This window comes from Pseudophryne corroboree, chromosome 6 (assembly GCF_028390025.1).
Source record: "Pseudophryne corroboree isolate aPseCor3 chromosome 6, aPseCor3.hap2, whole genome shotgun sequence".
Taxonomy (NCBI): Eukaryota; Metazoa; Chordata; class Amphibia; order Anura; family Myobatrachidae; genus Pseudophryne; species Pseudophryne corroboree.
The window spans coordinates 326,965,543-326,981,218 of record NC_086449.1 but is presented as its reverse complement, the minus strand read 5'-3'; the positions used below and the strand labels follow the sequence as shown (position 1 = coordinate 326,981,218).

At 45.0% G+C, this 15,676-nt stretch overlaps 1 protein-coding gene across 1 annotated transcript in view; it reads right to left on the bottom strand.

Moving 5' to 3' along the window:
- The window catches only part of SNX22 (sorting nexin 22), a 121,628-nt gene that overhangs the window by 63,437 nt on the left and 42,515 nt on the right, over positions 1-15,676 (bottom strand). The window contains exon 2 of the mRNA XM_063926342.1: positions 217-300. Coding sequence (XP_063782412.1) covers positions 217-300 — 84 coding nt within the window. The remainder of the gene's footprint in view (positions 1-216; positions 301-15,676) is intronic.

The following is a 15,676-nucleotide window of genomic DNA, read 5'->3' as shown; positions in this document are numbered from 1 at the left end:
GAGCAAATATAGATATATTGTACAATTGTCATGGTTTCTAAAGGGTCTTAATTGGTGATAAATGATAACTCCATGTTGGATTCCAGTGTGCTGGTGTCTTACCTATTTCATGAATAAATATAAGAAACTGCATGCGGATTCCCCCGTAAGTGTCACAGTATTGCTATTATGTTTGTTACCATTGTGTAAACAAGTATAACGAAAAAGGACAATTACCAGCTTATGGAGTGCATGAAATTCACTATATCGTCGGTCCAGAGTATGTCTGCGGCCACTGAATAAGACATCCACTCTGAAGACCTATGAAGAGAGAGAGCAGAAAAGAACAATTGTTGTATTTGTTCTAAGATATGGTTTTAAGCTTTTAGACATACAGTAATGTATAGGATAGGAGTCATCTGGGTATTAGAACACTGCAGGCAAACCTTACTCCACAGGAGGGTTTATTTACTAAAGTCCTGATTTTGTCCGATTTTTTTTTTTTTTTCTAAGTGGCAACACAGGAATTTACTAAACACAAATCTCGGCAGTGTTGGGGCTATTCGTAATGGTTTTCATGGCAGAGATCAGAAATACGAATGAATACACCATCGGTCAAATGCGGTTGTTTGTTCATACAACACGGGAATTTACTATTCATTCGTATTTGGGTGTTTGTCTCTGAATGGTCAATTGCGGGTGTATTTTTTTGCGATTCGTTAAAAAAAGCAGCAAAAAAAATAGACCTGCTTTTTCCTGGCGTGTTTGGATAATCATGCACGGATCAGTGAGATCCGTGCATGCTTATCTGTGGGAAAGGGTCTGTTTAGGTGCGAAATGTAAAAAAAAAAATTGCGTGGGGTCCCCCCTCCTATGCGTAACCAGCCTCGGGCTCTCTGAGCCGGTCCTGGTTGTAAAAATACAGGGGAAAAAAGGCATAGGGTTCCCCCATATTTAAACAAACAGCACCGGTCTCTGCGTCCGGTCCTGGTTCAACAAAATACGGGGGACAAAAGACGTATGGGTCCCCCGTATGTTTGAAACCAGCACCGGGCTCCACTAGCCAGAGAGGTAATGCCACAGCCGGGGGACACTTTTATATTGGTCCCTGCAGCCCTGGCATTACATCCCCAACCAGTCACCCCTGGCCGGGGTACCCTGAAGGAGTGGGGACCCCTTAAATAAAGGGGTCCCCCCCTCCAGCCACGCAAGGACCAGGGGTGAAGTCCGAGGCTGTCCACCCATCCGTGGGCGGTGGATGGGAGGCTGATAGCCTTTTGTGTAAAAAAATATATATTGTTTTTTGTAGCAGAACTATAAGTCCCAGCAAGCCTCCCCCGCAAGCCGGTACTTGAGAACCACAAGTACCAGCATGCAAGGGGAAAACGGGCCCGCTGGTACCTGTAGTTCTACTACAAAAAAATACCCAAATAAAAACAAAACACACACACCGTGACAGTACAACTTTAATTTACATACATGCACACTTACATACACACATACTTACCTATGTTGACACGGAGCCCCTCGGTCCTCTTCTCCAGTAGAATCCACGGGGTACCTATGAATAAAAATTATACTTACAAACAATCCTGTGTAGATCGGTCCTCTTCATTAAGTTTGTAATCCAGGAACTTGTTGAAAAAAATAACCCGATCCACGAACTGAAAGGGGTCTCATGTTTACACATAGAACCCCTTTCCTCGGCTGGCGGGACCCCCCGTGACTGCTGTCAGTGAAGGTCCCGCCAGCCAATCAGGGAGCGCCACGTCATGGCACTCTCCGATACGTGTTTGGAATTCCCTGCCTGAGGGAGTTGTAATGGCTAACTCAGTCAACACCTTTAAGAATGGGTTAGATAAATTCCTAATGGATAAGGATATCCAGGGTTACGGGGCATAGTCACGCACTATGGTTATTATAAAAAAAGAGGGCTAAAACGTAACGGCAGTCATCAACATCAGTCAAAATTTTATACAAAATAATCGTGCATAGGAGACCACAAATAGGTTGAACTCGATGGACAATTGTCTTTTTTCAACCTTAGATACTATGTTACTATGTTACTATGACAATACGAATCACATCGACATCGGAAAATACAAAACTAGAAAACTCGGCAGCTTAGTAAATTACCGTATATAGGGGGTCATTCTGACCCGTTCGCTCGCTGCGTTTTAACGCAGCTGTGCGAACGGGTCTCTGCTGTGCATGCGCCGGCGCCGTAGTGCGCCGGCGCATGCCAGATGGCTGAATGCCGTAGCAGGGATACGATCGCCTCTGCCTGATTGACAGGCAGAGGCAATCGCTGGGCGGGAGGGGGCGGAATGGTGGCGTTTAGCTGCCATTTCGTGGGTTTGGTCCGGCCAACACAGGCGTGGCCGGACCGAACAGGGGGCGGGCCGCAGCGGCTGCCTGACGTCACACGCAGCCGATGCGGGCCAGGGAGCGATGAGTAGCTCCCGGCCAGCACGCTAAAGCTGCACTGGCCAGGAGCTAATCTTGCAGTGCAAACGCATCGCCGCTGTGCGATGCCTTTGCACTTCTGCGAGGGGGGGCTGGACTGACATGCGAGGCGGGCTTGCCCTGTGCTGGGTGTCCCCCCGCATGTCAGGTAAGAAGATCGTAGCTGTGCTAAATTTAGCACAGCTCCGATCAACTCGGAATGACCCCCATAGATTCAAAAAGTTGCAGTAAATTACGTCCGATAAAATTCGAAATCAAACTCCCTTAAAAACGGCACAAACACGAATATTAATAAATAAACCCCAGGGTGTGTAAATTACCAGGAAAGCATGTCTAATTACAGTATATGTGCTTGCAATTAAATTATGAGTGAACAAGGAAATGATTACTACTAGTGTGAAAATTAAGGATATATTTAGACACGTACAAACTCAAGTATGTGACCAGATAGCATTAGGTCAGTGCTAGAGCAGACAAGGATAAGGGCTGATGAATGGGATTGTGTTGTATAACTAGCTAGTATTGACAAATAGTGTCAACGTCAAATGGCAACGTTTTAGGACCTGGGTCTGTCCATGGATATTAGGACGGTTAGTTACAGATGTGTCTTTTTTTTCCTGTGGTTTCAGTATCGCCAAACAGAGCCTCTTGGCATGCCAGGTTTTATGGAACTCATCAGTGCCGAGCATATATTTTGCGCATATATTTTGCTCAAAATGTGCATCTTATGTGCATCTTATACACATAAATAAAACTATGGGAGTGACAGACCTGCATTGCTAGTGTACACTTACAACAGCAATCTTCTGGATTCCTTTTAGGTTACTTGCATTGTGCCTAAATGCCAATCTGCATTCCTCGTTACATTGAAAGTGACAGACAATCACTGGGCAGTAATTACCCTGATCCCTCCCACCAATAGTAAATACAAATCCCCAGCAGTTTTTGTTTTCACGCACTTGCCAGATGTCCAGACTGTGTTCATTTCATTTGACTTGCAGTAGGCTGGCCGTGGAGCTAACATAGCTTTACGCTGTTTTACATGTTGATAGTTATGTGTTTTCTCCTTTTTGAACCTGGGTGCTTATTAAAATTTGTCTCTGTGGGTGTTGGGTGACTTCCAGGCTTTTTAGAAATATTAGTGTTTAAAAAAAACCACAGCACATTCAAAATGAGTTTCTATCTGCAAAACAATTGATTTCATATCCATATGCATCCTGGCACACAGCCAGGGCTGTATTAAGTAAAAAGTGCAAATATTGTTAAAGTACAGTACAGCTTGTTTTCGCGGCGTGTCTTCAAACTATTTTTGCACTATTTAAATGCAGCTTGATGCCAGGACAGACCTTGTGCTAATGGTCTGTCCCAATGAAGGGGTGTAGTATGGTATGCCGGCGGCCGGGCTCCCGGCGACCAGCATACCGGCGCCGGAATCCCGACCGCCAGCATACCAACAGCTGGGCGAGCGCAAATGAGCCCCTTGCTGGCTCGCTGCGGCACGGTTGCACACTCTACTCTCCCGCCAGGGGGGTTGTGGACCCCCAAGAGGGAGAAAAAGCGTTGGTATGCAGGTGGTCGGGATTCCGGCACCGGTATGCTGGTCGCCGGGAGCCCGACCGCCGGCAAAGTGAAGACTACCCCCAATGAAGTACCTGGAAATTAGCTTCACTTCGTTGAAGTGAAGCTGATATCCAGTACGCATACTCAGCCTGCTAAAGCTGCAGGGGTGTTTCATTTCCCAAACGGTTACCTCTCTAGCTTGCTCCCCAGCAGAACACACCACACACTGGGAAGTGAGGCTTCTGCCAGGGGCCGGGTGTTAATGTTTGGAAAAAAGTTTGGAACATAGGGCCTAATTCAGAGCTGATCGCAGCAACAAATTTGTTAGAAGTTGGGTAAAACCAGGGCCCTCATTCCGAGTTGTTCGCTCGCTAGCTGCTTTTAGCAGCATTGCACACGCTAAGCCGCCGCCTACTGGGAGTGAATCTTAGCTTTGCAGAATTGCGAACGAAAGATTCACATAATTGCGAATAGAAATTTCTTTGCAGTTTCTGAGTGGCTCGGGACTTACTCAGCCACTGCGATCAGTTCAGTCAGTTTCGTTCCTGGTTTGACGTCACAAACACACCCAGCGTTCGCCCAGACACTCCCCCGTTTCTTCAGACACTCCCGCGTTTTTACCAGAAACGGCAGCGTTTTTCCGCACACACCCATAAAACGCAGCAGCAAATTTGTTAGCAGTTGGGCAAAACCATGTGCACTGCAGGGGAGGCAGATATAACATGTGCAGAGAGAGTTAGATTTGGGTGGGTTATTTTGTTTCTGTACAGGGTAAATTAAGGTTGCTTTAGTTTTACACTGCAATTTGGTTTTCAGTTTGAACACACCCCACCCAAACCTAACTCTCTCAGCACATGTTATATCTGCCCCACCTGCAGTGCACATGGGTGGTCATTCCGAGTTGTTCGCTCGTTGCCGATTTTCGCTATACAGGTTGAGTCTCCCTTATCCAAAATGCTTGGGACCAGAGGTATTTTGGATATGGGATTTTTCCGTATTTTGGAATAATTGCATACCATAATGAGATATCATGGTGATGGGACCTAAATCTAAGCACAGAATGCATTTATGTTTCATATACACCTTATACACACAGCCTGAAGGTAATTTTAGCCAATATTTTTTTATAACTTTGTGCATTAAACAAAGTGTGTCTACATTCACACAATTCATTTATGTTTCATATACACCTTATACACACAGCCTGAAGAACATTTAATACAATATTTTTAATAACTTTGTGTCTTAAACAAAGTTTGTGTACATTGAGCCATCAAAAAACAAAGGTTTCACTATCTCACTCACGCAAAAAAAGTCCGTATTTCGGAATATTCCGTATTTCGGAATATTTGGATATGGGATACTCAACCTGTATTGCGATTAGTCGCTTACTGCGCATGCGCAAGATTCGCAGAGCGCATGCGGTTAGTTATTTTACACAAAAGTTAGGTATTTTACTTTACTCACGGCATAACAAGGATTTTTCATCGTTATGGTGATCGTAGTGTGATTGACAGGAAGTGGGTGCTTCTGGGCGGAAACTGGCCGTTTTCTGGGCGTGTGTGAAAAAACACTGGCGTTTCTGGGAAAAACGCGGGAGTGTCTGAAGAAACGGGGGAGTGTCTGGGCGAACGCTGGGTGTGTTTGTGACGTCAAACCAGGAACGAAACTGACTGAACTGATCGCAATGGCTGAGTAAGTCTGGAGCTACTCAGAAACTGCTAAGTAATTTCTAGTCGCAATTCTGCGAATCTTTCGTTAGCAATTCTGCTAAACTAAGATACACTCCCAGAGGGCGGCGGCTTAGCGTGTGCAATGCTGCTAAAAGCAGCTAGCGAGCGAACAACTCGGAATTAGGGCCCATGTGCACTGCAGGGGGGGGGGGCAGATGTAACATGTGCAGAGAGAGATAGATTTGGGTGGGGTGTGTTCAAACTGAAATCTAAATTGCAGTGTAAAAATAAAGCAGCCAGTATTTACCCTGCACAGAAACAAAACAACCTACCCAAATCTAACTCTCTCTGCATGTTATATTTGGCCCCTCTGCAGTGCACATGGGGGGTCATTCTGAGTTGATCGCTAGCTGAAATTGTTTGCTGCGCAGCGAAGATGCAAAAAAAACGCACTTCTGCGCATGCGGCGGAGTGCACATGCGTATGCGGCGCAGTGCGCAAGCCTGACTTACTTTCACAACGGCCGATGTATTTTTACACAAGGTCTAGCAAAGCTTTTCAGTCGCAATGGCGACCGCAGAGTGATTGACATGAAGTGGGCATTTCTGGGTGGCAACTGACTGTTTTCAGGGAGTGTCTGAAAAAATGCAGGCGTGCCAGGAAAAACGCAGGCGTGGCTGGGAGAACGCAGGACGTGTTTGTGACGTCAAATCCGGAACTGAACAGTCTGAAGTGATCGCAAGCGCTGAGTAGGTCTGGAGCTACTCTAAAACTGCACAAATTTTTTTGTAGTCGCTCTGCGATCCTTTAATTCACACTTCTGCTAAGCTACAATACTGTCCCAGTGGGAGGCGGCTTAGCGTTTGCACGACTGCTAAAAACTGCTAGCGAGTGATCAACTCGGAATGACCCCCATGGTTTTGCCCATTTGCTAACAAATTTGCTGCTGCGATCAGGCCTGAATTAGACCCCTTGTTTGCAATGCTTCCCGCCACTCTCCGCATGCATATCAACGTTTACCAACGCCGTATACATGGTGAAAAACACAAGAGCTGTCCTTTGCAATGATAGGACTTCCAGGTTTAGGACCCGGAGCCTCGTCTGCGTATGTGTAGGATGCCACGAGCGCCGCAAGGTGTGCTGGGAGGGACCCCTCTCACCGGGGAGGTGCGATAGAAGCCCATAGGTTTCTGAAGACATTGTCCACCGCATCCAAGCTCTGGAATCTATCGCATTCCGGGGCTTGGTGCATATGCGGTACGTGGCCAAACCTCTGTAAACTGCATTTTTAGAGGTTGGCCACATTTTTAAGCTTGCTGCATCTCACCCAGTGATATTGTTGACTTCACTGCAGTTTTCTCTTCTACAGATAGGGAGAAGAAGAAAAACGTCCTTTTTCCAGCTGAAATGAGAGTTTGGTGGGAGATATTTTACAAGAAGATTTCCGAAAGAAAAAAAGCCATCTAACCTGTACTGCCCACTATAAGAACAATTACTTAATTTGTCAATTTAGACATTTTTACCAAAAGTCTCATAATTAACAATTATGAAAGTACAAAAACGATTGCTGGGCCAGTAAAAATAAATTGAGTGATTGATTACGACATTAGCATGTGTGTTTGGACACTGGCCAACTGCAGGACATCTCTGTGCTTGGTCACTGCAAATTCCACAGATCTAATGACCAGATCTGTGGAATGCAACCACCATGCAATCTAAACAGTATAAAGCCTTTGTATGGCCCTGCAGCAGGACTCCAAGCTTTAGACTTATCTAGGCTAAGTATGTAAATGTAATGAACACATGGGTCTGAGTAGCACATATGTGGCTACTAGCAGCTCTTTATTTCTCATTATTTACCATATTATCAGTTTAGGATGTAATGAATATAAAGGCTGCTAAAATGAACATCTTAAGTGGGCCCCAAAAGAATGCAATCAAGACATGTCTGGACCATACAGACATAAGAAATCATTGCAAAGCAACTAGCTGGATAATTGGGTCATTAATAAAAAATGTTTTCCTTTTCCTCACTTTTGACATTTGATCTATGCTTCAGGTCAGACCATGTGACAGATGTGAACAAGGGCTGTCTTTTTCTTCTGTCTGTGAATGTATGAAAAATGTTCCCTACACCTAAATCCTCTGTAACAAAGCAGACAGGATTTTTTTCAAAGCCAGATTTTGCAATCAGATTTCCCCCAGACACATGAGAAATAAAATATTTAGGCCCAGATTTATCAAGCCTTGGAGGGTGATAAATTGCATGGTGATAAAGTACCAACCAATCAGCTCCTGTCATTTTTCAAACACAGCCTGTAACATGGCAGCTACTGTAGGAGCTGCTTGGTTGGTACATAATAACTGTGCAACTGCTATATAGTAAATCTCTATGGCTAGGTACACAACAAAACAATGTGTTTCCCAGCCGATGGCACGACCGATATAACAATATGGCCAAAATATTGTTCTGATCCTTGTCGGAATGATATATTGGACAATATTATTATTTATTTATTAACAGTTTCTGATATAGTAACATAGTAACATAGTAATTGAGGTTGAAAAGAGGCAACTTGGGTTCCGGCTGCGATGTGTTAGCAGCGTGGGGAGAGAGCTCCGCTGCCGCCCGCCGGATAATACCTTTTTAAAAGGCTGAAAAGCCTCCACGACGGTCCTGCAAACTCTCCTGCCCCCTCTGTGGAAGACCAGCGATCACCATGGACCGATATCTGGCACCCGCAGCGCTCACGAAGAAAGAGCAGAAGCGAGAGAAGGAGAAGCTCCGCATGGAGCTTAAAATAGCGCTGGACGCGGAGGTTCCTGCAGCGGACCCCCCCCCCCCCTCTAATCCCTCACAACACATAACGGAGGCTGCGCTGTCTACAGCGGTGACTGACCCTGCTCCAGCTGCGCTAACTACTGACCAGGTACTGTTTACACTCGATATGCCAGTCACATACAACGATATGGTGAGGACGATACGCTCTGCAATGGGTCCCTTGATACAGGCCCAGACAGCGGATATTAACAAGCAACTGGCCCAGCTTACACAATGGGTACTGAAAACCAAGTAAAGAGCAGGTGAAATGTTTCATGATATATCTGAGCTTAAGCAGGATGTAGCCCATATGTCTCATTCTCACCATCAGATTTGGAACAAACTAGATGATCTAGAAAATAGATCGCGTAGATCAAACCTCTGTGTGATTGCTCTTCCTGAGACTCTTAAAGGTACAGCACTGCATACTTTCCTCCGTGTCACCCTACCAAATTCCAACCCGATTGCATGATATCTATCGACTCAATTATACTCCTACTATACCTGCCATATCGAGGGAAATTAATACATGGATGTAATTGCCGTTGTCTGTGTTGAGAAGAAACGCACTGATTAAATCAGTCCTTTTCCCTCAGTTATCATACTTGATTCAGATGTTACCTCTACTTATATCTAAAGCAGACATAATTCTTATTGAAAAACTGTTCTATAAATGTATTTGGAAAGGTGGTAAAAGCAGGATTTCTGGCAGTCATCTGAAATTACCGCTTAAAAAAGGGGGAATTGGATTGCCTGACATCTTGCAATTTTCACACTCTGTTCACTTCTGATATATACTTGACTGGATGTTTGAAAGGAATGTATATATGCTTTGGATTGTGCAATTTTCCTCCATTATCCCCAGCTGCTTTAATACATATGCCTGAATCTAAAATCTCAGATAATATTAGTAAACCCTTGCTTTTTAGAGACACACATACATCTTGGAAGGCTTTAAATAGGAAATTAAACAGGAATCCACTCTATTCCCACTTAATACCGTTGTGGGGAAACCCATTATTTACACCTGGTCTGAATGATGCAGTTTTTTACTGTCTAAAATTGAAAGGTATCAGAGTGATCGCAGGTGTCTTTGACCCTGGCGGTGGACTACTCTCTTTTGTAAATATGCAAGAAAGGTTTGGTTTACATAACTCCTATTTTTATGCATACTTACAGATCAGACACTATATTGCATCATTACCATCGACAATGAAGGATTTGTCAGTCTGACCCTCTGCTCCCTGTTAGGACGTACCCGCCCATACAAAACGAGATTACTATACCAAAAATTGATTACTGTATCAGATTCAAAACTCCAGAACCAGACTATGTTATCATGGAAACAGTTTATTTTTAATATAGATAAACCGGATTATATATTCCGTCACTTTGACAGTACATTAAGGCTTTTACAAGCGTCCTCACTACAAGTAGTACATATCAAGACAGTCTACAGAGCCTATATATCACAGGCCCAGAGAAAGCATTTTGTTCCAGAAGAAACTGGGAGATGCTTGAAATGTTCTCACTCTTCAGCCACGTTCTATCATAACTTCTGGGAGTGTGGTAATATAAAAAAGTTCTGGAACAAAATAATTCAATATGTTATTAACGCTTTTGGTATTGGAGCTACTTTACAACCACAGGCTCTACTATTAGCTGACTTTACAGTGTGGAATCTAAACTCATACTAAAAACACCTATATCCATTCCTGACGTTATTGGTTATAGTTTCCAAACAAGTTATTCTTAAGAAATGGATATACAAGCATACCCCCACTCTCATGGAAGTTCACCAGAAACTATTGAGGACTTTATATATTGATCGATATTATACTCTTCCCAACATAGAGAAAGGCGTAGTATCCTTTTATAGGAAATGGGAACCTTACATTAATACCTTAACACAAGAAACACAGGCCCAGATTTTTTCTCGTTGTGGGACACCTGAATGGTTCTTACATAAGAATATGCTTGAAAAAACTTTATTGCATGTATAAGATTTGCTAACGATTCCTCACCACCGGAAAATAAATTATTATTTTAACCTGTTTCCTTTGCATACCTTCATTTATCATTTGATCTACTGATCTGAGTGACCTGGTCAAAACGAAGATACTTCACTAAATTAGTGGGATGCTTGTTTTTATTCTTATACCCTAATATTTAACTAATATGTTTAAATTGTACTGTTTGCCTCTGATGCACATTTTCTAAATGCCTTACATGTTCTCACCCCAACACCACCCCCTTCTCTTCTGTTTCGATTCAATCAATTTCACTTTCTTTTTTCAATTTATGGGTTTTAGTTCTCTATGATATCGCAATTTGTATCTTATGACTCCTAATGCGCTTCTACCTTTGAACTCTGTCTGACTATATATCTTTTTACAACATTGTGAATATCATACCAAAGAAAGTTGATTTCTCTGTTTGTACTATATTCAAAACTCAATAAAATGTTTATGACAAAAAAAAAGAAAAGAGGCAACTTGCCCATCGTGTTCAACCTGTATTAAGTTGTGATGATTCTACATACCCGCTGAATAATGTTTTATGACTAGTCAACTACTATAACTCATATAACCCCCGGATTAACCATGTTGATATTTTAAATATTATAACCTTGGATATCATTTTCTTTTTTTTTCTTTTTTTTAACTTGATAATTTTTATTAGAATTTTGTTCTGTTCAAACTCGGAAGGGGGGTACAGAAAGAAGAAAATGAGAATTTACTCACCGGTAATTCTATTTCTCGTAGTCCGTAGTGGATGCTGGGTACTCCGTAAGGACCATGGAGAATAGACAGGCTCCGCAGGAGACTGGGCACTCTTTAAAGAAAGATTAGGTACTATATCTGGTGTGCACTGGCTCCTCCCTCTATGCCCCTCCTCCAGACCTCAGTTAGGGAAACTGTGCCCGGAAGAGCTGACACTACAAGGAAAGGATTTGGAATCCAGGGTAAGACTCATACCAGCCACACCAATCACACCGTACAACTCGTGATAACTATACCCAGTTAACAGTATGAATAACAACTGAGCCTCACTGAACAGATGGCTCATAATAATAACCCTTTAGTTAAGCAATAACTATATACAAGTATTGCAGACAATCCGCACTTGGGACGGGCTCCCAGCATCCACTACGGACTACGAGAAATAGAATTACCGGTGAGTAAATTCTTATTCTCTCTGACGTCCTAGTGGATGCTGGGTACTCTGTAAGGACCATGGGGATTATACCAAAGCTCCCAAACGGGCGGGAGAGTGCGGATGACTCTGAGGCACCGAATGAGCAAACTCAAGGTCCTCCTCAGCCAGGGTATCAAATTTGTAGAATTTTGCAAATGTGTTTGATCCCGACCAGGTAGCAGCTCGGCAAAGTTGTAAAGCCGAGACCCCTCGGGCAGCCGCCCAAGAAGAGCCCACCTTCCTCGTGGAATGGGCTTTGACTGATTTAGGATGCGGCAGTCCAGCCGCAGAATGTGCAAGTTGAATCGTGCAACAGATCCAGCGAGCAATAGTCTGCTTAGAAGCAGGAGCACCCAGCTTGTTGGGTGCATGCAGGATAAACAGCGAGTCAGTCTTTCTGACTCTAGCCGTCCTGGAAACATAGATTTTCAGGGCCCGGACTACGTCCAGCAACTTGGAAGCCTCCAAGTCCTGAGTAGCCGCAGGCACCACAATAGGTTGGTTCAAATGAAACGCTGATACCACCTTAGGGAGAAATTGGGGACGAGTCCTCAATTCTGCCCTGTCCATATGGAAGATCAGATAGGGGCTTTTACAGGACAAAGCCGCCAATTCTGACACCCGCCTAGCCGAAGCCAAGGCCAAAAGCATGACCACTTTCCACGTGAGATATTTCAACTCCACGGTCTGAAGTGGCTCAAACCAATGTGATTTTAGGAAATCAAACACAACGTTGAGATCCCAAGGTGCCACTGGGGGCACAAAAGGGGTCTGAATATGCAGCACTCCCTTAACAAACGTCTGAACTTCAGGCAGCGAAGTCAGTTCTTTTTGAAAGAAAATAGACAGGGCCGAAATCTGGACTTTTATGGATCCCAATTTTAGGCCCATAGTCACTCCTGACTGTAGGAAGTGCAGAAATCGACCCAGCTGAAATTCTTCTGTTGGGGCCTTCATAGCCTCACACCAAGCAACATATTTTCGCCATATGCGGTGATAATGTTTTGCTGTCACATCCTTCCTAGCTTTTATCAGCGTAGGAATGACTTCGACCGGAATGCCCTTTTCCATCATCTGCGTTCAACCGCCATGCCGTCAAACGCAGCCGCGGTAAGTCTTGGAACAGACAGGGCCCCTGCTGTAGCAGGTCCTGTCTGAGAGGCAGAGGCCAAGGGTCCTCTGAGATCATTTCTTGTAGTTCCGGGTACCAAGTCCTTCTTGGCCAATCCGGAACGATGAGTATAGTTCTTACTCCTCTCTTTCTTATTATCCTCAATTCCTTTGGTATGAGAGGAAGAGGAGGGAACACATAAACCGACTGGTACACCCACGGTGTCACTAGAGCGTCCACAGCTATCGCCTGAGGGTCCCTTGACCTGGCGCAATATCTTTTTAGCTTTTTGTTGAGGCGGGACGCCATCATGTCCACCTGTGGCCTTTCCCAACGATTTACAATCAGCTGGAAGACTTCTGGATGAAGTCCCCACTCTCCCGGGTGGAGGTCGTGCCTGCTGAGGAAGTCTGCTTCCCAGTTGTCCACTCCCGGAATGAACACTGCTGACAGTGCTATCACGTGATTTTCCGCCCATCGGAGAATCCTTGTGGCTTCTGCCATCGCCATCCTGCTTCTTGTGCCGCCCTGTCGGTTTACATGGGCGACCGCCGTGATGTTGTCTGACTGAATCAGCACCGGCTGGTTTTGAAGCAGGGGTTTTGCCTGACTTAGGGCATTGTAAATGGCCCTTAGTTCCAGAATATTTATGTGTAGGGAAGCCTCCTGACTCGACCATTGTCCTTGGAAGTTTCTTCCCTGAGTGACTGCCCCCCAACCTCGGAGGCTTGCATCCGTGGTCACCAGGACCCAGTCCTGTATGCCGAATCTGCGGCCCTCGAGAAGATGAGCACTCTGCAGCCACCACAGCAGAGACACCCTGGCCCTCGGGGACAGGGTGATCAGCCGATGCATCTGAAGATGCGATCCGGACCACTTGTCTAACAGATCCCACTGAAAGATCCTTGCATGGAACCTGCCGAATGGAATGGAAGCTACCATTTTTCCCATGACTCGCGTGCAGTGATGCACCGACACCTGTTTTGGTTTCAGGAGGTCTCTGACCAGAGATGACAACTCCTTGGCCTTCTCCTCCGGGAGAAAAACCTTCTTCTGTTCTGCGTCCAGAATCATACCCAGGAACAGCAGACGCGTCGTAGGAATCAGCTGCGACTTTGGAATATTCAGAATCCAGCCGTGCTGTTGTAGCACTTCCTGAGATAGTGCTACTCCGACCAACAACTGCTCCCTGGACCTCGCCTTTATAAGGAGATCGTCCAAGTACGGGATAATTATAACTCCCTTTCTTCGAAGGAGTATCATCATTTCGGCCATTACTTTGGTAAATACCCTCGGTGCCGTGGACAGACCAAACGGCAACGTCTGGAATTGGTAATGGCAGTCCTGTACCACAAAACGGAGGTACACCTGGTGAGGTGGGTAAATGGGGACATGTAGGTAAGCATCCTTGATGTCCAATGATACCATGTAATCCCCCTCTTCCAGGCTTGCAATAACCGCCCTGAGCGATTCCATTTTGAACTTGAACTTCCTTATATAAGTGTTCAAGGATTTCAAATTTAGAATGGGTCTCACCGAACCGTCTGGTTTCGGTACCACAAACATTGTGGAATAGTAACCCCGTCCCTGTTGAAGGAGGGGAACTTTTATTATCACCTGCTGGATGTACAGCTTGTGAATTGCCGCCAGCACTACCTCGTAGCAGTGAGTCTGTTGCCAGCAGATCTCACTGAAAATAAAAAACCTAATAAATACTTTCTTTACTAGAAGCTCAGGAGAGCCCCTAGTGTGCAACCAGCTCGAGCCGGGCACAGATTCTAACTGAGGTCTGGAGGAGGGGCATAGAGGGAGGAGCCAGTGCACACCAGATAGTACCTAATCTTTCTTTAAAGAGTGCCCAGTCTCCTGCGGAGCCTGTCTATTCCCCATGGTCCTTACGGAGTACCCAGCATCCACTAGGACGTCAGAGAAAAGGGGGAGGGGGGCACACGGGGGGGATGGGGAAGTCCAGGTATACAAAGCATTAGCATAAGGTCATACATAGTATCATTTAATATACAGTACAGCATCTACAATTAACCAGAAAAGTAAAAGATCAGAAAAAGAGAAATGAAACAAAGGAAGCGGTTCGTCCGACTCAAATATCATGTTTGCCCCGGAATCCGAAGCCACATACTCTTGCCAACGAGCCCATTTACCCACTGGGGGATTAACTCCAGGAGAGGGCGGTATGCCCATGGTTTCCATTTGAAAAGCATACTGTATTTTACGTACAATTTTAGAGAGGGGGGGGGGGGGGGGTAGGCTGTTTCCAGTCCTGCGCAATGGCCGCTCTAGTGGCGATAAAAATATGACCGAGTACATAACGGACTCTAGGTGGCAAATCTATAGGGTATGTATGTAACAGCGCCAGGGAAGGGGACATCTGGAGGGGAGCATGAAGAACACTAGACGCCAGGGCAAACACTGCACTCCATAAACTGCGTATTTTCGAACAGGACCAAAACACATGTATAATGTCAGCCCTTTCCGAGCAGTCCCTCCAGCACAAATTGGAAACCGAAGGCCAGATTCTATGTAATTTAACTGGAGTGTAGTAGAGATTATTCAATAGTTTAAAATGCATCTCTATGTGGTTCGTGCACTTGGACATCTTATGGGATGAGAGCAATATCGCCTCCCACTGCTGAGGGGAAAAGGTGCATGCTAAATCCACCTCCCACTGGGAGTGTGCCAATGATTTTCCCAGGCTCTGGTTGTCTTGTGCAATGGAATACCAAAATCTAATCGCTCCCTTACAGCTACCCTTCACCAATCTCATTAATATGTCGGGGGGCGGTAAATGCATGGGCCCCATAGATTTAATAGAAGACAGAAACTAGTGGGTAATACACGGGTGGTCTTCAG